The sequence below is a fragment of the Paecilomyces variotii genome (assembly GCF_004022145.1).
Source record: "Paecilomyces variotii strain CBS 101075 chromosome Unknown C8Q69scaffold_1, whole genome shotgun sequence".
In the NCBI taxonomy this organism is placed as follows: domain Eukaryota; kingdom Fungi; phylum Ascomycota; class Eurotiomycetes; order Eurotiales; family Thermoascaceae; genus Paecilomyces; species Paecilomyces variotii.
The window spans coordinates 4,811,038-4,832,465 of record NW_021167140.1 but is presented as its reverse complement, the minus strand read 5'-3'; the positions used below and the strand labels follow the sequence as shown (position 1 = coordinate 4,832,465).

At 49.0% G+C, this 21,428-nt stretch overlaps 9 protein-coding genes across 9 annotated transcripts; 8 read left to right on the top strand and 1 right to left on the bottom strand.

Annotated features, from left to right (window-relative positions):
• Positions 1–1,051: 1,051 nt before the first annotated feature.
• Positions 1,052–2,342, top strand: C8Q69DRAFT_503887 (molecular chaperone; the record flags this gene model as incomplete). Its single annotated transcript, XM_028632523.1, has 4 exons — positions 1,052–1,131; positions 1,200–1,267; positions 1,327–1,985; positions 2,046–2,342. The coding sequence occupies 4 exons, from the start codon at positions 1,052–1,054 to the stop codon at positions 2,340–2,342; spliced, it is 1,104 nt and encodes a 367-aa protein (XP_028490028.1).
• A 368-nt stretch (positions 2,343–2,710) lies between these two features.
• On the top strand, positions 2,711–4,912 carry C8Q69DRAFT_513284 (PIG-X; the record flags this gene model as incomplete). Its single annotated transcript, XM_028633310.1, has 5 exons — positions 2,711–2,860; positions 2,916–3,058; positions 3,115–3,178; positions 3,232–3,625; positions 3,676–4,912. The coding sequence occupies 5 exons, from the start codon at positions 2,711–2,713 to the stop codon at positions 4,503–4,505; spliced, it is 1,581 nt and encodes a 526-aa protein (XP_028490027.1). The 3' UTR covers positions 4,506–4,912.
• A 1,836-nt stretch (positions 4,913–6,748) lies between these two features.
• On the bottom strand, positions 6,749–8,582 carry C8Q69DRAFT_57161 (flavohemo protein). The gene has a single exon (XM_028633798.1). The coding sequence runs from the start codon at positions 8,435–8,437 to the stop codon at positions 7,172–7,174; it is 1,266 nt and encodes a 421-aa protein (XP_028490026.1). The 5' UTR covers positions 8,438–8,582; the 3' UTR covers positions 6,749–7,171.
• Positions 8,583–9,182: 600 nt separating this feature from the next.
• C8Q69DRAFT_454692 (hypothetical protein) lies at positions 9,183–10,127 on the top strand. Its single transcript, XM_028629722.1, has 3 exons — positions 9,183–9,205; positions 9,280–9,328; positions 9,386–10,127. Exon 3 carries the CDS (start codon positions 9,437–9,439, stop codon positions 9,944–9,946), a length of 510 nt encoding a protein of 169 aa, XP_028490025.1. The 5' UTR covers positions 9,183–9,205; positions 9,280–9,328; positions 9,386–9,436; the 3' UTR covers positions 9,947–10,127.
• Positions 10,128–11,069: 942 nt separating this feature from the next.
• C8Q69DRAFT_57042 (fatty acid desaturase) lies at positions 11,070–13,343 on the top strand. Its single transcript, XM_028633796.1, has 4 exons — positions 11,070–11,446; positions 11,528–13,048; positions 13,105–13,140; positions 13,272–13,343. Exons 1-2 carry the CDS (start codon positions 11,250–11,252, stop codon positions 12,942–12,944), a joined length of 1,614 nt encoding a protein of 537 aa, XP_028490024.1. The 5' UTR covers positions 11,070–11,249; the 3' UTR covers positions 12,945–13,048; positions 13,105–13,140; positions 13,272–13,343.
• Positions 13,344–14,852, top strand: C8Q69DRAFT_57043 (fatty acid desaturase-domain-containing protein). Its single transcript, XM_028633797.1, has 3 exons — positions 13,344–14,374; positions 14,430–14,598; positions 14,653–14,852. The coding sequence occupies exons 1-3, from the start codon at positions 13,555–13,557 to the stop codon at positions 14,825–14,827; spliced, it is 1,164 nt and encodes a 387-aa protein (XP_028490023.1). The 5' UTR covers positions 13,344–13,554; the 3' UTR covers positions 14,828–14,852.
• A 347-nt stretch (positions 14,853–15,199) lies between these two features.
• On the top strand, positions 15,200–17,152 carry C8Q69DRAFT_454677 (carbamoyl-phosphate synthase arginine-specific small chain). Its single transcript, XM_028629720.1, has 2 exons — positions 15,200–15,380; positions 15,482–17,152. Exon 2 carries the CDS (start codon positions 15,633–15,635, stop codon positions 17,022–17,024), a length of 1,392 nt encoding a protein of 463 aa, XP_028490022.1. The 5' UTR covers positions 15,200–15,380; positions 15,482–15,632; the 3' UTR covers positions 17,025–17,152.
• Positions 17,153–17,433: 281 nt separating this feature from the next.
• Positions 17,434–19,453, top strand: C8Q69DRAFT_454673 (putative GTP binding protein). The gene is made up of 10 exons (XM_028629719.1): positions 17,434–17,637; positions 17,701–17,729; positions 17,803–17,817; positions 17,884–17,908; positions 17,974–18,295; positions 18,358–18,467; positions 18,542–18,687; positions 18,762–18,819; positions 18,879–19,043; positions 19,131–19,453. Exons 1-10 carry the CDS (start codon positions 17,609–17,611, stop codon positions 19,336–19,338), a joined length of 1,107 nt encoding a protein of 368 aa, XP_028490021.1. The 5' UTR covers positions 17,434–17,608; the 3' UTR covers positions 19,339–19,453.
• Positions 19,454–19,736: 283 nt separating this feature from the next.
• Positions 19,737–21,426, top strand: C8Q69DRAFT_56955 (putative cell cycle control protein). The gene is made up of 3 exons (XM_028633795.1): positions 19,737–20,236; positions 20,307–20,442; positions 20,507–21,426. The coding sequence occupies exons 1-3, from the start codon at positions 19,969–19,971 to the stop codon at positions 21,321–21,323; spliced, it is 1,221 nt and encodes a 406-aa protein (XP_028490020.1). The 5' UTR covers positions 19,737–19,968; the 3' UTR covers positions 21,324–21,426.
• Positions 21,427–21,428: the final 2 nt, after the last annotated feature.

The following is a 21,428-nucleotide window of genomic DNA, read 5'->3' as shown; positions in this document are numbered from 1 at the left end:
AAGCAATAAGATTCAGCTTAATTGAGGCTCAAACCAGACTTTTCTCAGTCCTGTCATGATCTTTCTGACGGATCCAGCCAGCAATTGACCTTAACTAGGTAGTTGATATATTTCACTACCATCTAGACTGGCCCAGGCGGCTGGAGTCTGGATCACTCTCGCTTAGCCTTTCTAAAGATGGATGTACAGTACAAATGGATGTATAAATGGATCCATGAGAGAGCACTATATAACTTTAGGTCGTCTACTCTCTCCATCGTCTCCATTTGTTTTGAAACCATTAGGTACCCAACGAGGCGGATAGAGAGTCTCCTCGTCTGCTCAGCGCGGCAACGACCGGAGATCGCGCCACACGAGCCGTGGGTCTGATCGGCTAGAGCCAGTTTAGAGTAGAGCCCCCCGCCATCGCTTATTCTAGATTGTCATCATCATTATTTGTATGCCATCCCTGCCTCGCGACAATACTCTGGGGATTCTGGCTTGGATTAATCGCACCAGCATTATTAGCTAGCTGTACTGGCAGTCAGTATGGAGTTCTCGTGCATGTTCATCATGTTAAACAAGCCATTCCCAACTGGGCAACTCTCCTCGTAGAACCTTCTGGAAGCTTCTGTCGTGTCACGCTTCTCGGAGGCTGCTCGTGCCCTCACGTCACTGCTCGAGGCTTCGCTTCATTCAAGAATCCCAACCTCTTCGCCAGTGAGGAACACTGAAGAATCAATTTCTCGACTATCAGACGCTAGACTGCAAGAATCGTTTTATCCAGCAAGGTCTATGGTACGGAGCATTCCGTCCCTCGCTCGTCCTCCAAGAACGTTCTACGCAATTCGAAACAGCTGATCCCCGCTGTTGGCCGTCATCTACTCAGGAACTCTTCCGTCATCGACCTCACCCAACGTCCTCCTTCAAGCGTACTTCACCATCGCACGTTGTTTCCTTCTCATATAGTCTGATTGGATTCCGCAAACTTCAATCTACTTTCTGTTGTATATTTTTTAGACACAAGACAACACCTTCTTACCCTCACATTGCTACGTAACCCTTTCACATTATGGTTGCGGAGACCAAACTATACGACTCCCTAGGCATTAGCCCTAGTGCCTCTCAAGAAGAGATCAAGAAAGCCTACAGGTATGTGAATTGCTAGCACCCTCTAATCCTTCTGAGTTATCTTGACACTGACAACTTCTATCAAACAGGAAAGCTGCATTGAAGTGGCACCCTGACAAGAACAAGGACAACCCTCAAGCATCAGAGAAGTTCAAAGGTATGTAGTCCTTCGAAGCTTGTCGCTTCCCATTGTGAATCAATGCTAACTCCATACAGAGGTTTCACAAGCATACGAAGTCCTTTCCGATCCTGAGAAACGCAAGGTCTACGACCAATATGGTCTAGAATTCCTCCTACGCGGCGGTGCCGCTCCTCCGCCCGGTGCTGAAGCTGGCGGCACTCCTTTCGGCGCTGGTGGTATGCCTGGTGGTTTCTCCTTCGGTGGTATGCCCGGCGGCGGTGGCGCCCGTACATTCCACTTCACGACCGGTCCAGGAGCTGGAGGCGGCTTCCGGTTCAGCTCAGCCGACGACATCTTCAAAAACTTTGCCAAGAGCGGAGGTGGTGGAGCGGATATGGATGATGATCTTTTTTCGACGATGTTTGGCGCCGGCCTGGGCGGAGGCGGTGGTGGTTTCAAGACTAGGGGAGGCCCAGGCGGATTCCAGCAGCAAGCTCGTCGTGCACCAACCCCGGAGCCTACTGTAGTGGAAAAGGATCTGCCTGTCACTTTGGAGGAGATGTTCCACGGAACAACAAAGAAGGTCGTGACCAAGAGCAAGGTGTTCGACCCGAGTGGAAAGCGTACTACACAAGAGGTTACCCTGGAAGCCAACATCAAACCTGGTCTGCGGGCTGGTTCCAAGATCAAGTACCGGAATGTCGGAGACCAGGAAGAGGGTGGCAAGCAGGATGTTCACCTGATCGTCAAGGAGGTAAGTTACTATCATTATACGCACGAATGTCTAGAATCCGGTGCTAACTCTATCCTTTAGAAAGAGCATCCCGTCTTCAAGCGCCAGGGTGACAACCTGATCGTGACCGTCGAACTGAGCCTGAAAGAGGCATTGACCGGCTGGGAGCGCATTGTCAAGACGATCGACGGGAAGTCACTGCGTGTCTCTAAGCCCGGTCCTACGCAACCGGGTCACGAAGAGCACTTCCCCGGTCAGGGTATGCCCAACTCTAGGAAGCCGGGCGAACGCGGAGACTTGGTTGTCCGCGTGAACGTCAAGTTCCCTCCAAGCCTCACCTCTGCCCAGAAAGATATTCTGAAGGACGTTCTGCCATGAGCTGTTATTTTTGAGCGAGAACTTTTATGATTGATGTTGTTGCATTTCAGGCGTTTTGGGATGACCCGGTCTGGTCGGGTGGTGTCGATTGCAACTTTTATGCTATGTTTGTGCCTCGTCTTTATAATATTTCCTAATTCTCGGCCTGGTTGCTATTGGACATGATAAGAGAAATTCCAAAAGATATCCAAATTCCATTAATTAGACTTGATAGAGAATTGTAATAAATTAATTCTGGCAATGTTCGATGCGTTCCCTCTGTGATGTCATCCCTAACTGGGCTAGACCGAATCTGGGCGGGCGGACCGCCTTCTCCAGACCCCGAGATAACAACGCCGCAATTGGCATTCGTACACACGCTTCCCAAAATGAGAAGACGGATTACTTTCGCTCAGGGACCAGATTCGCCCTTTGACCAGGATCAAGTCCAGTTGACCAGCGATGCATTGAAGCTTCGAGGCCTGGATTCCGCCCGCGAGGAGCGAGTTACCTTTGGCTTCAACGAGCTCCCGTCGGAGGTAGCTTTATACCTACAACCAAACATGATACTGGCCCAAGCTAACTGCCATATAGCTCTGGAATGTCCTGAAGCATGCACATGAACTCCATATCAGATGGGCCACTGAGCGGCCATTTGAAGCTGTCGTTCCCTTTTCCAGCAGGGTGTCTCCCGGTTTACATGTCTTCTTTACCCCGGTCGATTCGCAGCGATTGACGTACGTGCTTCGAGCTTTCTATACGGTATATACGTGATACTAATTGGCCTTTTCAGAGAGGGTCTTTGTCCGCTGCTCAAGAAGGCGTTCAGTGAGGAATTGAAGTGTACGCTGCCAGAGGTAAGCTTATCAGTGCTACCGCCTCGTTGGATCGCTTGTTGACACTAGGAAAGATATCGTTTACGACTCCGCCCCTGATTTCTCAGCGATTCGCATCTGTTGCATCTTATCAGTTTTACAGCCTCTTGCCCTCGATTAGTGAACTCGTTACATATATTCAGCAGAAATTATGTCCATCGTCGGATGCGGAATGCCAGAACCATGCCTCGTCGCTTCTATCTGCAGATTACCTCGACATCGATTATGATCGTATATCGCATGCTCTGACCGTGTCGGCATATTGGGCCAAGTCTCCAGAGGGGAATGGATGGATAGCAGACGTCAGGAAGGGTGAGCTCGGGATGGAGAAGATAGAGGTTGGGCTGCTGAGCAGCCAGCCAGCTACGGAGCCAGAGGAATTGTCTGTCGCTGGATTATTGGCCGTCATCGGAGAGGATGACCATCCGCGTATGTTTCGTGTCATTCTTGCTGAAGATGGATTATTAACGTTTTCGCAGATGGCACCATGTTCTCTTTCCCGTCGCGACATCATCCGCTACCGGAGGCTGCGGACTATACAGTCTCGTTCCTGGCACCGACCGGTCTTCATCCGACGATGAAGATCTCGATTCCTCGTTCCTCTCTGTCTGCACCGCCAGCTCCTGCAGATGCGACATGTGCTCTTCATTCCTATCTCACGCTACCATCCCCAATATTCGCCGATAAGTACCAGCTCTCAACCACCGATCGTCTTTTCCTGGAGTCCCATAACCTGGCTGCTCTACGCACCATTTCGGGTGAGACGGATCTGGAAGCTCCCGATTGGGTCACTTCTCGCTGGGGCTCGAATCTCCTTCTGGAACTGGCGACGCCTGCAGAAACCGATTCGGCCAAGGAGGACTGGGAAGTTACCATACCACTTCACCTCCGCTACCTGAAACCATCTCCATCTGGAAACCGCACTGTATCTGTCCCCTGGCCTATCGTGTTCTGGGCTTGCACGGCTGAGGAAGGGACCAAAATGGGCGTCAACCCGTTCGACCGTGTAAATCTCGGCTGGGACGGTCTCTTCGGACCCAAGACCATGTTCTACCAGTTATCTCCCTCACCTTCAAAGGACAAGACTCCAGGAGTCCAGTCCCGACTGGTTGAGCAGGTAGACGTCCCCGTTCTGGAAATCAAGGAAGGTCTGGAAGGGATCATCCAAGCCAGGACCATTGAGATTGGTACCATCATCATCGTTGCCCTCGGATTCCTCTGGGCGCTGTGGAAACTTCTCTCAGTGACCCGCTCTTCCGGAAACCAGAAAAAGGATGAGACCGTCAAGTCTGGCAAAAAGGATAAATAATTGGACTGCACGCATACCCGACAAGATATAAAGATACCATTCTGTTCCATAATGAATTCATGCTCCCCTGTCGATTACCTTGGCCTTTCTAAACCAGAACCTGTGTCCCGTATGATCCTTTCTACATACATAGCTGTGCGACACTCGAATCAATCCTCTCTTGTCTCTTCGATAGTAAAACAAAAAAGACCTTCCCTATATCATCTCGACAACGGCTCAAGAGAATCTTGCGAAATTTGTATTCCAGTACCGCTCCAGTCTGGAACAGGAAACAATCAGCTAGTTCTTCCACATTTTGTAGCAGGGAACCAAGAACCAACTTCTTATCCACACAGAAGGAGAAGTCAGCGTTCTATAAGATCAGCATCGGGATCAAGTATCTATCCTGCATACCTATAGGAAGGAATAAAGTAATCATAAGGGAATAAAAGATATATAGCTACGAGTTAATAAACTGAATGCACATAACTGCATACTTGTATGTAGGTAATATGAGCGAGCGAAGAAATATTTACATTAAGAACCGCGACGTACTTGTCTCCTCGACGCGTCGTATCATAGGTACTTATCACATCACATCACCCAAGCCATACAAAACTCAACTTCACACATCGCAACTGCCATTTTTCTTCTCCACACCCCTCGGAACATGCGAGAGATAGTGATGAAAAAAAAAAAGGTATTGAGATGCGTATACACGATTATGTGTATACTTTGATGAGATTCCAAAGATTGAACAAGTAGAATCAGGGACGACAACGGCGGTATGAAGAAATGATAGAGAAAAGATAAGAAAAACCAATATCGAGGAAGAGAGATGTGTGTAAGATTGGGGAGTAGAAGAGGAAGAAAAACACCACGTAAGCGGATAAGTATCGCAGACTCCTTGGACAATGGGACATTGCCAAGAACACTTGTGTGGGGGGTTTTTTTTCCCGATCTCCTGTCTCTCCTCTCTCGTGTCTTCACTCGATATAGTTTTTTCTTGTCGTATCCTTTACACACGGAGGCCGTGGTGTAAGAGTCGTCCTGATGATTGATATGCCCGCCCACCCATCCGAGGTGTAAACACCCCTGAAAGCCCCCAGAAGAAAATCCCACAAAGATTGAAACCTGGCCAGGAGCTGGTCGCGACCTCCTAAAGAAGGAGGATTTGAGCTGCCTGCTCATGAGGACTCGAGTTGCTTACACGGTGAGACTTGCGCTGTCTACGGTACTTTGTAGGACTTGCGCGTCTATACGTGAGGGCTTGACTCTGCCTACCATAGCAGGAATTCCGCTGCCTACGTAGTAGGACTCGCGCTGCCCGCACAAGAGGATTTGAGTTGGTTGCCTACCTCTGCGGTAGGGCTTACTGCCATCCGTCCAGACGGCTTGGAGAAAAAGAGAAAGAAGAAAGGGAGGGGAGAAGGGGGTATTTATACCTTTGTGGCCAGGGGAATAACGGCGCTAGTAGCAAGCGAGGACTCGAATATTTGCGTTGTTTGTAGAGAGGGTTTTGTTTGCTCAAGTGATGTTATTTTGATTGGAGGGGGTTGGGTTGTGTTGTTCGATGTTAGAATGGTTACTTGGTGGATTGGTGGTTGTGATATTGGCGATGTTGCGCATTGTGATCGACTACCCGCCAGAAGGGAAGGGTGGTGGGTGCTGTCGAGGAAAATCAAATCTTCAGAAGATATAGCGCGGGACTCTACGCGGGTATTACTTGGCATTCTTCTATCTGTCAGGAGCTGGTCCTGGGTGACTACATAGTATGTTAGAGATTGATGCTGAGATATGGCGGATATCTAAGGAGCGTGGTGAACTTCGGTATTGTATAGTAGCCCTCACACAGAAGAGCGCGGTAGCGAGTAACTTCGTCACAAGTCAAATAGTAGTCTATTGCCTTCTCGAAACCATAGTTACTGGGTTAGAAGTTGTCAAACAAACCCTCAAGGTTGATATCGTAATATTCGTGGATGCTCTTCTACGAACGTAAGAGCTTCGATAGCGTGGTTAATACCAGTTGCGATTGAGTATCAGTTCTTCATTTTCATTCTCGAAAAAAGAAAAAGAAGATTCATCAACGGAGTGATGGTATTAAGCTTGCTTGAACTACGCGATCAAACACCCGTCTTATATCACTGTACTGTATAAATAGACTTCACAAACCCAGCGACCAGTGCCTGTTTCAATGAGTGCTCGCTATTGAAAGTGAAGCCTATCAGCATGAAAAGGCCATGCTTCCAGTTCTAGGATTCGAAAATACATCTTTTCAACCCATGTTGTCAGAAAATCAAGCTTTGCTTGTAGGTATCAGTGCCCAAAATAAGTGCTTTTATGAATAAGAAGGCCTCAAAACAATAGCGTTCAACAGAATGCAGATGATGACTGGGAGAGATCGCATAACCGATATACGATCTATATAGATATAGTAGTATCAGATCCTTGGCGATTTCTTGCTAATGTCAAGCTCGAAGCTGTGTTTGGTTTATGATGAAAATCGATATTACTCCTCTAAGATAAGATGAAATGGGAAACAGAAAAATGTAGACATGTAAGCTCATGAACTAATTATAAGAAAAATAATCTTCTAAGAGGGGAGTAGTAACTATCTGTCTAACCCGTCTAGGGCGTAGAAAAATCCATCTGACCAAAAACGCCGTCATAACCATTAAAAAGTCGCTTTAAGAAGCAGGGACACCACCAGTGCCGAAGAGCTCCAACTTGATTCTAGCTGGCTCGACGCCAAGCTCCAGCAGTTGCTTCTTCATGGCGGTCATAAAGCTCTCCGGTCCACAGAGATAGTACTCTGTGGTCTTGTCGTCGAGGAACAAGTCATCGTTGCGGTCCAACTTGTGCAGGTTAACCCGCTCAGCATGGTGGTAATCAACACCCTGTTTCTCCGTGGAAGATGGAAGGCTGTTGAAGAATGTCACCTTGAGATTCGAGTGAGCTTTCGCGGTATTCTGAATGTGATCCTTGAAGGCACGAGCACTTCCGCGGCGCACACCGTGGACAAAGTGAACCTTCCTGTCTGTCTGACCCGACTTGGAGGTGATCGTGTTGAGAATGGATGTCAGCGGGGTCAGACCAACACCAGCGGAGATGAGAACAATGGGATTCTTGCTGGTGGCCTTCTCGCCATCGAAGTCTGCGAGGTAGAAGTCGCCGTAAGGGTGGGAGACAAGCACAACATCGCCCTCCTTTTTGATATCATGGAGGATGTTGGAGATGTAGCCGGGGTGACCAGCAGCTTGCGGGTTCGACGGGTTGACTCCCGTTTCCTTCTTGACACTGATACGGTAGTAGTCTGGTCGAGGCATATCACTCAGGGAATACTGTCTGGCCTGAGGGTAGTTGAGGGCCGGAACATCCACCATGACAGAGATATACTGTCCCGGGCGGAAAGATGGCAGAGGTTTGCCATCCACGGGCTTCAAGTAGAAGGAGGTGATCTCATCCGACTCGGGGACCTTCTTTTCGATCTTGAACTCGCGCCAGTCGTTCCAGTCGCCAGCAGAACGGTACAAGCTGGCTTCTTTCTCGATCAAGAGATCAGCCAGTAGCCAGTAGGCGGCAGCCCAAGCATCATGGATCTCTGGCGTCAAAGCATCGCCAAGAACGATCTTCATGGCCGCCAGAAGATAAGTTCCGACGATCTTGTAGTGCTCTGGTTTGATGTACAGAGATGCATGCCTTTGGGTGATAAGCTCCACAGTATCATTCAGTGCCGCCAAGTTGTCGATGTTGGCAGCATATGCGTACAGAGCACCAGCTAATGCCTTCTGTTGATGCCGAGTCACCTGGTTGGCCGTGTTGAACATTCCATGGAGCTCCGTGTGCTCATCGAGCATGTTCTTGTAGAAAGTGGTTGTGATAGCGAGGCCATGCTGCTCGAGCACAGGCACAGTCGCCTTAATGATGTCAACCTGTTGCGAAGTCAAACCCATCTTGTCGATAGACTTTTGGACGATCTATACAACAAAGAAATGATGACTGCTAATAGTAAGAAAAGACACTTATTGAAGAAATTGGTACTGTGGACAGGCAACGGTCCTTGCTAGGTATTTAACCCCCTACGCTTTGTTATCGTCATGGTGGCCAACCGACCAACCATATTGTCGTAAATTGTAAAAGGACCAGTCTTGTCTATCTTCTTCATGACCCCGGTGGCCGGTCTCTTTGCACGTTGAATCGTCTGATGTCTGATCACCGCCAAGCCTGGGGATATTCTGATGTATGTCGTGCATCTCCGCGGAGTTGCAGTGCGCTACCGCGGAGACGTCTACTCCAAAACGTGCGGGATGGGATCAAATTTGTCGGCTTCCACTTGTTGCCCGATCCCGACCGGCAGCTCCGCGCTTTTCCCGACCTCTGGGTGGCACTAACAATAGACTCTCTCGACTTTGACACATCAAATAGCTGTTCTGGGGAAAGACTGAGGCGTAGACGCCCGCTTTTCCTCCCGAACCCGCGGTTGTCCTGTCACGCGGCGTTGGTGCCTTTTTTCCTCCCGAGCGCTCTGGACCAGAACTCGCCAATATTGTCCCTGACAATGGCGATCGCCGAAGGAATAAATCGGAATGCAGTTGTCTTAATAATGCACCGATCGTGTGACAGTCCATATTGGCGTGGGAAGGAGATGTGAGGAAGTAGCAAGAAGCACATCGACCTCCGAGAAATAATCGTGTAGACAGGCAATGGACATTATTATTGAGGTATGTCTGCTATTCTCTGCTTCTATACCTGTCAATGAACATATTTGTCTTATCCAGGCTTAACGAAAGAATAGCCGCGCATCGTGATTGACTGGTAGATTCGGGGATTGTAATCATTTTTGCGTAAGCCGCCATTGGCCGCGTGAACGGCGATTCACGGTTGAAAGCTTACAAAGTTAGAAGAATTAACTATCTGATCAGCGAAGATAGCATTGTGCCCTTGCCTCGAGAATGTCCATTGCGGGATTGGGAGCGTATATAAAAAGAATGTCATATAAGGAAAGAGGCCAACGCGATAGACAATTTGAGATAGGATCTTCGAGAAAAGTGGCCCTAGCACTATCAGGTTGGAAGATCAAGCAACTCGACAAAGCTCCTTCATCATCGACTTGGACTCATAAAATTAAATATGGTGACCCAAAGAGGACGAACTCTAGGTCTTTGCATCCGAATTTGTTTGAGCACCAGTTCGGATGTCCCGGAGAGCCTACCCCTTCCGAGGACTTAAGTAGAACTCAGGAACAGGGCTGCATTCCACCCGCCGAGTTTCAAATGGAGAAAGCACGAAGGCAAATCTCCAATATGTCGTTTCCAGTATTATACCTTTTAGTTTCGTCCCTCATTGTAATAGTCGCATATATCGTCCCTCCAGCTGGTCATTTCTGTCCGCCACCAAGAATGAGATTGACTCCAAGGAATACGAGGTGCGGACGCGGTATATTCTGTCGACTACTCCACTGATCGATGGTCACAATGACCTCCCACATCTAATGCGAGAGCAGCTCAGAAACAAGATATATCTATTTAGTTCCAAAGATGGGGTTTGCAGTCGCACTGACATTGCCAAAGTGACGAAGGGCCTGATGGGAGAGCAGTGACAACGCAGGCTGCACCGGTTGAACCTGGAATTAACGATCCAAAAGTATGTGTACTCTTCTTATACTCTGCCAGAGCCTTCATATCTAAATCAAAGCTAAAACTCCATGCCTTATAGTGGGCAGTTCGAGACACTCTACAGCAGGTCGACGTAACGAAGCGCTTCGTGGCTGAGTATTCAGATACATTCTAACTATGCACGATACTAAGCTGCGATTGATCCGCATTCAAGACTGGGAAGATTGCTATTATGATGAGTATCGAGAGTGGCCACCAGACAGGAAATTCGTTGGGCGCTATCCGATTAATGTTCGACATGGGAGCTCGTGATAACCTTGGTCTTGATTGGACAATGCCTCCTTACAGCTTGGACTACAGTAAATGCAGGGAAAGGAGATAAGAGTCTGACGAAATTAGGCGGGATATGTAAAAGACATAAACAGACTCTGGATGATTGTTGTCTTGCTCATGTCTCCCATAATATAATGCGGGATGTGCTAGTCTTCACGCGTGCGCCTGTCATATTCTCGCATTCTGGGCATAGTGTGGAGATACACCTGAAACGTCCCCCGGATGCCGTTTGAGAAGCTTGAATGGAAGCAGGGGCATCGTCATGGTGCCCTGTTTGACTCTGTTCCTCAACATGAAACATCCAGCAATGCTACCGTCGAAGATGTGGTTGGTCATACCACGCGAACTGCAGAATTGGCAGGCTGGGAACATGTGGAGATATCTAGGCTCTATTTGGATGCAGAGATGTTCCGAGGTCTTTTTCAAGCCTATCGTATTTTCCCGTGTGGAGTTTAGAAGTTAATCAGCATCTTACGATATACCAGCTATCTCCCCTGCCTTTCCGGCAGCTATTATTAGGCAACAGGATATACCCCCAAACAAACAAGCAAGATGCAACCATTTGCTGGAACTTTTTCAGCACAACTATACATCAACTGCAAACATCTTTCATTTGTCAATTGGCCTCCTTTTACGTCTCCAGTATTGACGAATGGTAACACCTTTGTGTCCTTGAGCTGATGTTCCCCTTCGCTCTTTGATTTCAATCTCTCACCTAGCATCCAACACAAGACGAGCAAGACGAACATACCCAACAACGCATTTCAGTGCAATTAAATCAAATTCCAATCCATCCACAAATAAAAAGAGCTCCACAATGTCACTCAAGACCCAATCACGTCGGGAGAAGGTTCTATCCCGCGGAGAGATTGAACAGCTGATAGCAGACGGCCACCAGATTGTCATTTTCGATAGAAAGGTCTTAAAGGTTGACGCATGGCTGCAATACCACCCGGGGGGTGACAAGGCAATTCTGCATATGGTGGGCAAAGATGCCACGGATGAAATCACGATGTAGCAAGCATACTCCCTTTTCCTTGTTCCATCCCGTGCGCTGGAGCTCATTGTAGAGGCTGACGGTTTCCAATGGGATAGGTTCCATTCTGATAGTGCTGTTCACATGATGCAGAGATATCAGATAGGGAGAGTTGAAGAACGATGGGTGAATTTCGTTCCTCCGATACAAGGGGGAACCTTTCGACGTCGTGTGGAAGAAAAGTGTGAGAGTGAGGCGTTGAAGATCAAAAATGAGACTGTCCAAGACGGGAATACGATATCTCGACCCCAGATGATCACGTCGAACGGTATCAAAGCCGATGCGAAGTCTCTACCGAAGACCAGCTTTCTTGATATCCGCACAAAACAAGAGATCGATCTCGACCTCTCAAGGTATCCGTCTGTTGACCCTGCAAAGCAAGATGAGGTCGTACGCAAATTCCATAAATTACACGAACGGGTTATATCGGAGGGTTTATACGATTGTTCATACCGGGCCTACGCCGTTGAAACATGTCGATATGTCCTCGTCGCTCTTCTCTTCGTACTATTTCTCCGACTAGGCTGGTACAACACCAGCGCCATTTTTCTGGGCATGCTATGGCACCTGCTGGTATTTACAGTACACGATGCAGCGCATCTGGCCATCACACACGACTACACGACGGACTCTCTCATTGCATTTACCATTGCAAGCTTCATCGGTGGGCTCAGCGCCAGCTGGTGGAAGCGAAACCACAATATCCATCACGTCGTGACGAATGCGCCAGAACATGATCCTGATATCGAGCACATTCCATTCTTTGCCATCTCTCATCGTTTCTTCACATCTCTTCGAAGCACATTCTACGAACGTGTCATGACCTATGACGCTGCCGCGAGGGTACTAATCCGGATCCAGCATTGGATGTATTATCCTATCTTACTATTCGGACGCTTTAATCTCTATCGACTCAGTTGGGAACATCTATTAAGAGGGCTGGGTCCTAGGAAAGGCATCGCGTGGTGGCATCGCTGGTACGAGATGGTAGGGCAAGTCTTCTTCTGGGCTTGGTTTGGATACGGCATCCTATACAAATCGATTCCAACAATGTGGGATCGCTTTGCATTCCTGATGGTCAGCCATATGGTCACCATGCCCTTGCATGTCTTGTTCACCGTCAGCCATTTCGCCATGAGCACCGCCGACCTGGGTGCCAGCGAGTCATTTCCCCAGAAGATGTTACGGACAACCATGGATGTTGATTGTCCGGAGTGGCTGAACTTCTGGTACGGTGGATTGCAATTCCAAGTTATACACCATTTGTTCCCACGAATGCCGCGGCATAATCTGGCCCGGGCGCAGAAGTTCGTCCTGGAGTATTGTGAAGACGTTGGAATTCCATATGCATTTTATGGGATCCTGGATAGTAATAAGCATGTGCTGAGCAAGTTGGGAGACATAGCAAAGCAGGCAACTATTCTTGCGGAGTGCCAGAAAGCTGCTGCGGAGGATATACTCAAGGCTCATTATTGAGGCAATCTATGTCTATCACTCAGGGGTTGTGTAGGCGTCAGACCGTGTAGGTTTTATTCTGCCACCAACCATACTGGACAGTATATACATGAAAAGCAAAATAGGTAAATACTCTCTCCTAGAAAATCGGCGAGTGCAATAATTAATTGTTGTCTTATAGATCAAGAAATCGGCAAAAAAAACCTGTCTCTCGCAGGTAAGTAACTAGTCTGCCAAGACCATGTAACTCTATCGTACATATTCTGCAGGGGCAGCACCTGACCTCAGATCCCCCAGCCTCAGGCTGTGCTGTGGCTGCTATCCTAAAACTAACTCAACATCATGTAGTTATTCGAGGTACTTTGGTCCTCCGCAACAACGAACACAGAGTTCGGAGGCTTCAATGGCACTGAATTTTTTAGCCTAGCCAAGGGGCAAGGGGCACCGTCCCCTTCGCCTAGCTGTCCCAAAGGATGCTAGCGTCTAACACCGAAAAGATCTCCTCAGGAGGCCTCTACGTGTTATTAGTTATTTTGCTGCACGTTAAGCACCTTCTGTGAATAATCGTGCATTCTAGAAGGTTGCTGCAACAGTCATCTACTAGCCCTAATTCCCATCTCATCCAGATCCGATGTCGAAACATCGGAACACCGAGCTTTCTAGCCGGGTGACAACCACCCAAGAATTCCCCGACATCCAGACAATTCGCAATGCAATTCCTTCCCACTGCTTCCAGCCTTCGACATGGGTTTCGATGGGCTATGTCCTGCGCGATGTCACTATGGCTGCAGTCCTCGGATGGGCAGCCTTGACATACATACCACAAATTCCTAACGCGCTTCTGCGCGGCGTCGCCTGGATGGCCTATGGCTACGCTCAGGGGCTGGTGTGTACTGGCATCTGGATTTTGGCCCACGAGGCTGGACACGGTGCGTTTTCGGTGCACCGGCGGTTCAATGACTTCGTCGGCTGGGTGCTTCACTCGAGTCTCCTCGTACCATACTTCTCGTGGAAGTTCTCGCACCATCGTCACCACCGGTTTACCGGACACATGGAGAAGGACATGGCCTTTGTGCCCCAGACGAAGGATGCGCAGGGACGTCCAGGCCTGAAAACCTTATACCTCGACCCGGAGATGTTCGAGGACGCGCCAATTGTACAGCTTGTACAGCTTCTTGGCCATCAGTTGTTCGGATGGCAATTGTACCTGTTCTTCAATGTTTCTGCGGGTGTCAAAAGCAAGCAGCGGGAGGAACCCAATTGGTGGCGGATGAGCCACTTCGAGCCGAGGAGCGCTGTATTCCGACTCAACGAGGCTGTATATATTGCGCTGTCGGACCTTGGTATTGGATTGACGTTGACTGCGCTCTACTTCGCATCCACTGCGATCGGATGGCCTGCCGTGTTCCTCCTATATATTGTTCCCTATTTCTGGGTTCATCATTGGCTTGGTATTGTTTCTCCCCGCCCTTTGATTCTGCGGCCAGCCATACTAACGTGCTTTAGTTGCAATTACATACCTACACCACACCCACCCCGATGTTCATCACTATACTCCCGAGGGCTGGACTTTTGTTAAGGGCGCTTTGGCAACCGTGGACAGAGACTTTGGCTGGGTTGGACGTTCTCTGTTCCACGGAATCATTGATACCCACGTGGTTCACCACCTTTTCCCGTAAGTTTCTCAGAAAACTAAGATAGAAGCCGGTTTACTAAAAATCTTTGTTAGGCGTATTCCCTTCTACAAGGCTGAAGAGGCAACGGAGGCCATTAAGCCTCTCCTTGGAGACCTATACCACTGTGAGCAGAGCTCTTTTATCGGCCAGTTGTGGTCGACTTTTACGACATGCAGATATGTTGAGAATGACCCCAAGGTGCCTGGCGCTATGCGCTGGGTCGAGTAAACTTTGACGGGCAAGCACTTTTTCTTTCTTGCAGATAGTGGCGATGTTGTCAACATATAGAGATATAGACAGAGACAGAGAGAGAGAGTATGGGCATAGAGAGGCCACTGGGCAGATTGGATGTAGATAGAGATTTATTAGACGAGATAGAACTGTACGATAGTAGATATTTAGTCAAGAATAATAGATTATAGATGCTCTTAAGTCATCCCAACATTCCATCCTGTCTTTATCGGCACCGGAAGCCGTAGCCGGACTGTGGGCGCAAATCGGCGGGTTCTGGTTGGCGGCGGCGAAGCGGTGAGCCCGATGACTCGATCCGATCTTCGCTCCGGCCGAGCCAGAAAAAGCCTGCCGCCCCTCGCCTTCTTTCGTTCTCTTTCTTCCTTTCTTCTCACGTCTGACTTCATAGCCATCTTCCATTTACCAAACCCTGCCACCGGCCTTCTCGATACCAACGTTGTATCGATCAATTATACACCCATCTAATACTGACGGCAAGAAAAGTAAAACCGCGCTTATGCGTGTGATTGTTTCCATCTTCACCTCCCAGGTAAGTCTTTTTTTCTCTCCCGCGGACGGCCTTTCCTCGGGGGGCACGCCACATACCACACGGGGGCACTCAACAGAAGCTAATATTTCTTCTCTCAATAGGACTACATCTCGGGTATGCTAGTGTGAAGCATTGTCGAATTTGAGCTGCATACTGACTGACCTGCCATTCTAGATCACCTCTGGAAAGCCAACATAAACTGAGCCATAGTCGAACAAGACACGAAGCCCTACTCACACGAAACAAGAAAGAATGTTTGCTCGACTATTCACCACCGCCCCCATCAGGGCCAGTACTATGGCCTCGATGAAGGCACCCACCCTTCAGGCTCGATTTATGGCCACTGTCGACCGTAAGATCCCCACGCCTTCCGCTAGACGAACGCCCGTGTCACACGACCGCGCGACGTTCACGATCCGAGATGGTCCCGTATTCCACGGCAAGTCCTTTGGAGCCAAGTCCAACATCTCTGGTGAAGCCGTCTTCACCACCTCTCTGGTGGGATACCCCGAGTCTCTGACCGACCCCTCCTACCGTGGCCAGATTCTGGTCTTCACCCAGCCATTGATTGGCAACTACGGCGTCCCCTCCGCTGAGAAGGACCCCAATGGACTCCTCAAGTACTTCGAGTCCCCCAACCTCCAGGCGGCTGGTGTCGTTGTCGCCGACGTTGCGGAGCAGTACAGTCACTGGACCGCGGTCGAGAGTCTGGGTGAGTGGTGCGCCCGTGAGGGTGTTCCTGCCATCTCTGGCGTCGACACCCGTGCCATTGTCACCTACCTCCGTGAGCAGGGTTCCTCTCTGGCCCGTATCACCGTTGGTGAGGAGTACGATGCCGACGAGGACGAGGCTTTCATCGACCCTGAGCAGATCAACCTGGTCCGCCAGGTCAGCACCAAAGCTCCGTTCCACGTCAGCGCTGCTGACCCCCAGTGCCATGTCGCTGTGATTGACTGCGGTGTGAAGGAGAACATCCTCCGCAGCCTGGTCAACCGTGGTGCCAGCATCACTGTCTTCCCGTACGACTACCCGATCCACAAGGTGGCCCACCACTTTGACGGAGTGTTCATCTCCAACGGCCCTGGTGACCCAACCCACTGCCAGGAGACCGTCTACCACCTCCGCAAGCTCATGGAAAGCTCTCAGGTCCCTATCATGGGTATCTGTCTCGGCCACCAGCTCCTGGCTCTGGCTTCCGGTGCCCGCACCATCAAGCTGAAGTACGGAAACCGTGCTCACAACATTCCCGCTCTGGACTTGACCACTGGCCGCTGCCACATCACCTCCCAGAACCACGGTTATGCTGTCGATGCTAGCACCCTGCCGAGTGACTGGAAGCCATACTTCGTTAACCTCAACGACGGTTCCAACGAAGGTATGATCCACAAGTCGCGTCCTATTTTCAGCACCCAGTTCCACCCTGAGGCCAAGGGTGGTCCTCTTGACTCCTCCTACCTCTTTGACATCTACCTTGAGAGCGTACAGAAGTACAAGAACAGCCAGGCCGTCTTCCAGCCGATGCGGGACAGCCGTCCCAGCCCTCTGCTGGTTGACCTCCTGGCCAAGGAGCGCGTTGGTGTGCAGCCCACCACTGGCATGCAGAACCAACTGGCCGCCGCTGCGGCTGCTGCCACCGCTGCCTAATCTGTTATCTGTAGTTTGTTCTCTTGGAGTCTTGGCTTTATAGGAAGGAGGATCGGGTTCTCGTTTCTGATCTTATGTTTTCGCGACGTATGCATGTGGATATAGATTGAATGAACATTAATTCTCCATAATACCTCCTTTTCTTGTAGTATTGACTAGTAGCAATGCCGTAGCGCCTTAGATCAGACCATCCTCATACGAGCGACGTAGTCGAGTATCATTTAGGCGCACCAATTTTCCAAAGATAGGTAAATAAATCATGTCAACCTTCTCTGCAGACTTCGTTTCTCGAGTCCTACTCGGTGCGTAAAAATTGGATAGCATTGTCTTCCATCCCACGTCACGTGCGCTCGACCTCCGGCTTCAAAAGGCTTGGCGCCGCTCGCTTTCATGAATTTGATATTCGGCAATATCCTGTTCACGACTCTCATAGAACCGGAGAAATATTTCTCGCCCCTTGGCGTTGATTTTGTATTCTTGTTTATCTTGTTCAACAGAATCTCTGAAGACCTTTTTGCCCCTCTAGGGTGGTCCGCTTTCTTTAGTAATCTGATCGCGGGGTCTCTTCTCCAACTACCGCCAAAATGGTGAACATCACAGAGAAGATCAAAGAGTGAGAGATGATTCGTCCTGATCAAGGGTATTTATGCATGATCTGACTCGGGATTCTATGTAGGATCGAAGATGAGATGCGGAGGACGCAGAGTAAGATCTTTCGAATATCCTCTTTCTTTTCTTTTTCTCTGAATGGACCCCGCTAATTAATGAGTTTAAACAGAGAACAAGGCGACAGGTGGGATATTACTGTTTCTGGAAGGTTTATTTTAAAAGAGAACCTTTATTAACTCATTCATGTCAGAATATCACCTTGGTCTTCTGAAAGGGTGAGTAGATACATTCCTTCTCTGCACCATTATCATTGGTCACTGACTTAAACCCCGCCGTATAGAAAGCTCGCCAGATTAAGAGCCCAACTACTGGAACCCACCGGTGGTGCAGGCTCTGGTGGCGGTGCAGGATTCGATGTCAGCAAGAGTGGTGATGCACGTGTGGCACTCGTTGGTTTCCCGTCCGTGGGAAAGTCAACGTTCTTGTCCAAGATCACCAAGACGAAGAGTGAAGTTGCTGCTTACTCGTTTACGACGCTCACAGCTATTCCCGGCGTGTTGGAGTATGGTGGTGCTGAGATTCAGATTCTTGATCTTCCGGGTATCATCGAGGGTGCTGCTGAGGGTAAGGGACGAGGAAGACAGGTCATTTCTGCGGCGAAAGTACGTAGGCGTCTTCTGTATTAATGGATTGGAGTCTCTGAGGCTGATCTGTCGGGTTCTAGACAAGTGATCTGATTATGATGGTCCTGGATGCTACGAAACGAGCTGAGCAGCGCGCCCTGTTGGAAGCTGAATTAGAAGCTGTTGGAATTCGACTCAATCGGGAACCTCCGTATGTTGCAGTCCATGCTCTCCTCATTTTCTGGCATCGTCTGTCTTCGATCATGAATGACTAACGTCGATCAGGAATATCTACCTGAAGCCCAAGAAAGCCGGTGGCATGAAGATCACTTTCCAGACGCCACCGAAGAACATCGATGAAAAAATGATCTCCAACATTCTTCGAGATTACAAACTTCTCAACTGCGAAGTGTTGATAAGAGATGAAGACGGTATGATCAATATACCCACCCTCCCGCCTTTCACCTGTCTCTGGCAAATAACTAATTTCTATCTCGCGCTATAGCTACCGTCGATGACCTTATCGATGTAATCATGAAGGATCACAGGAAATACATTAAATGGTACGCAAGATACTTTCCCATATGATAAACAGCCGAACACCCGCACTAATATCTAGCAGTCTCTACGTATACAACAAAATCGACAGTGTGAGCATCGACTTTCTCGACAAACTCGCTCGCGAACCACACACGATCGTAATGAGCTGTGAGCTCGATCTTGGAATCGACGACGTCGTCGAGCGCGTCTGGAAAGAACTACGACTAATCCGAATATACACCAAGCGGTAGGCAACTTCTTTCCCCCTTTTTCCCCTCCAGATTCGAATCCCAAACAAACGAAGAAAGAGACTAACCACAAAATCACCGTATAGAAAAGGAGTCGACCCCGATTTCAACGAAGCGCTCATTGTGCGCAGCAACTCTACTATCGAAGACGTGTGCGACCATATCCACCGCACACTAAAGGAGACATTCAAGTACGCTCTGGTATGGGGCGCTAGCGCAAGACATATCCCGCAGAGAGTTGGATTGGGTCATGTCGTGGCAGATGAGGATGTCGTTTCGATAGTTGCCAAATGAGAAATGTGTAGATAACGTTATGCGGATTAATTCGATCCGAGAAATCTCGTCATCTGTAAAGAGCTATTCTTGATGGTCTAAAGACGTCCGTAGATACCAAGCAGTTAATACGTCGTCAGTATCCATGCTGGAAGAGTCTAGCTGCCGTAATGCTAGATAATCAATTCTTGTAATTGCAGATCAAGAGTTGGATCCATATATATGCCCTGGCGTAAATGGCTACGGAAATACTGATGATTGCTAAACGGTCCAAAGTGCAATGAGGGTCCAGGTAATTGATAGCCGTACATGTAATTATATAAGGACTAAGCACTGTTACATAGTTACATACTATATGTAGTGTACAAAGGGCCGGGTATGATCATCCTCTTGGCCACCACGCTTCACATTTAAAAAATCTCAACAGCCTTCAAATAAGTATAAGTTGAAGCAAGAATTAATACCCATTAGATTTCCCATCTCGCACAATATAGACATACATGAACGGCATTCCATAGAATATAGTTACTGCCTGAGGCATTAACTAACAAACTACCCGCGAATCATTACATAATCCAGATAGCTCTCCAGACTATCAACGACTTCATCGCAAGTCGCAAATGAGACCGACCAGGTCCCCAAACAGCAGCTATGGCATCCACAACGAGTCCTCCACCCGTGGAGCGAGACGAGAACACAACAGATCAAACCTCCACGAATGAAAACGCACTCACGACCCAAAATGCCGAGAACGCAATCACGTCCACGGACGGCGGCAACGAAGGAGAGAAGAAGACTAAGAAGATAATCCGTCGCAAACGACGACCTGCGCGACCGCAAGTCGACCCGTCGACGATCAAATCAGAACCACCGCCTCAGACGGGTACGGTGTTTAATATCTGGTATAATAAATGGTCAGGTGAGTCGTTGGGAAATCCATGCGCATGGAGAGATTGAAAGAGGCTGACGGCGAGGGCAACATTTTCTAGGCGGTGATCGCGAGGATAAATACCTTTCTAAGACTCATGCTCCGTCGCGATGTAATATTGCTAAGGATAGTGGATATACGCGCGCTGATAAGGTGCCTGGATCGTATTTCTGTCTGTTTTTCGCTCGGGGTGTTTGGTGAGTTAGCTCTTTATATGTCCATGAAGCGTCATCCCTTCCGATGCTAATCTGAAGGATACAGTCCCAAAGGACATGAATGCGAATATCTTCATCGTCTACCTACCATACACGACATGTTCAACCCGAACGTAGACTGTTTCGGCCGCGACAAGTTCAGCGACTACCGCGACGACATGGGTGGCGTTGGCTCGTTCATGCGGCAGAATCGAACTCTCTACGTAGGCAGGATACACGTTACCGACGACATTGAGGAGGTGGTCTCTCGCCACTTCGCGGAATGGGGCCAGATCGAACGTATTCGAGTTCTGACCTCGCGCGGTGTTGCTTTCGTTACGTATTCGAACGAGGCGAATTCACAATTTGCAAAAGAAGCCATGGCCCATCAGAGTCTTGATCATAATGAAGTGCTCAATGTTCGCTGGGCGACTGTGGATCCGAATCCTCTGGCGCAGAAGCGTGAGGCTCAGAGAATTGATGAGCAGGCCGCTGAAGCGGTGCGCAGGGCACTGCCAGCAGAATTCGTGGCGGAGCTGGAAGGCAGAGACCCAGAGGCTCGCAAGAGAAAAAAGATTGAGGGAAGTTTCGGGCTGGATGGCTATGAACCACCAGATGAGGTGTGGTATGCGCGGGCCAAGGAGCTGGAGGCGACAGACCAGTCGAAGCAGCTAGAGGCACCGGAAGAGCGGCGGCTTATTGAAAGCGCCCCTGTTCCCGCATTTACGGAACAGCCTCAACAAGAAGCAGGCGGTGGTGGAATTATCTCAAGTTCAACTTTAGCGGCCTTAAAAGGATTTGCGGGAGCAAATATCACGACGCAGGCGCCTCAAAAAACGGCAGGTCCATTGGTTGCTTACGGCAGTGATGATGAAAGTGATTGAAACCATAGCAATGCTTCATTGGTCTCTGTTTTTTTCTGCATACATAGTGTACAATAGTAGCGATACCTAAAGGGGAAATCCTGTTTCTCGATCGATAACCTCAAA

Excerpts from the sequence above, each read along its gene's own strand:
- C8Q69DRAFT_57161 (XM_028633798.1), bottom strand. The coding sequence starts at position 8,437 with ATGGGTTTGACTTCGCAACAGGTTGACATCATTAAGGCGACTGTGCCT.
- C8Q69DRAFT_454692 (XM_028629722.1), top strand. The coding sequence starts at position 9,437 with ATGTCCATTGCGGGATTGGGAGCGTATATAAAAAGAATGTCATATAAG.
- C8Q69DRAFT_57042 (XM_028633796.1), top strand. The coding sequence starts at position 11,250 with ATGTCACTCAAGACCCAATCACGTCGGGAGAAGGTTCTATCCCGCGGA. Across the intron at positions 11,447-11,527 it reads GCCACGGATGAAATCACGAT|GTTCCATTCTGATAGTGCTG; the intron begins GTAGCAAGCATA and ends CCAATGGGATAG.
- C8Q69DRAFT_57043 (XM_028633797.1), top strand. The coding sequence starts at position 13,555 with ATGTCGAAACATCGGAACACCGAGCTTTCTAGCCGGGTGACAACCACC. Across the intron at positions 14,375-14,429 it reads CTGGGTTCATCATTGGCTTG|TTGCAATTACATACCTACAC; the intron begins GTATTGTTTCTC and ends AACGTGCTTTAG. Across the intron at positions 14,599-14,652 it reads GTGGTTCACCACCTTTTCCC|GCGTATTCCCTTCTACAAGG; the intron begins GTAAGTTTCTCA and ends AATCTTTGTTAG.
- C8Q69DRAFT_454677 (XM_028629720.1), top strand. The coding sequence starts at position 15,633 with ATGTTTGCTCGACTATTCACCACCGCCCCCATCAGGGCCAGTACTATG.
- C8Q69DRAFT_454673 (XM_028629719.1), top strand. The coding sequence starts at position 17,609 with ATGGTGAACATCACAGAGAAGATCAAAGA. Across the intron at positions 17,638-17,700 it reads ATCACAGAGAAGATCAAAGA|GATCGAAGATGAGATGCGGA; the intron begins GTGAGAGATGAT and ends GATTCTATGTAG. Across the intron at positions 18,296-18,357 it reads AGGTCATTTCTGCGGCGAAA|ACAAGTGATCTGATTATGAT; the intron begins GTACGTAGGCGT and ends GTCGGGTTCTAG.
- C8Q69DRAFT_56955 (XM_028633795.1), top strand. The coding sequence starts at position 19,969 with ATGGCATCCACAACGAGTCCTCCACCCGTGGAGCGAGACGAGAACACA. Across the intron at positions 20,237-20,306 it reads CTGGTATAATAAATGGTCAG|GCGGTGATCGCGAGGATAAA; the intron begins GTGAGTCGTTGG and ends AACATTTTCTAG. Across the intron at positions 20,443-20,506 it reads TTTTTCGCTCGGGGTGTTTG|TCCCAAAGGACATGAATGCG; the intron begins GTGAGTTAGCTC and ends TGAAGGATACAG.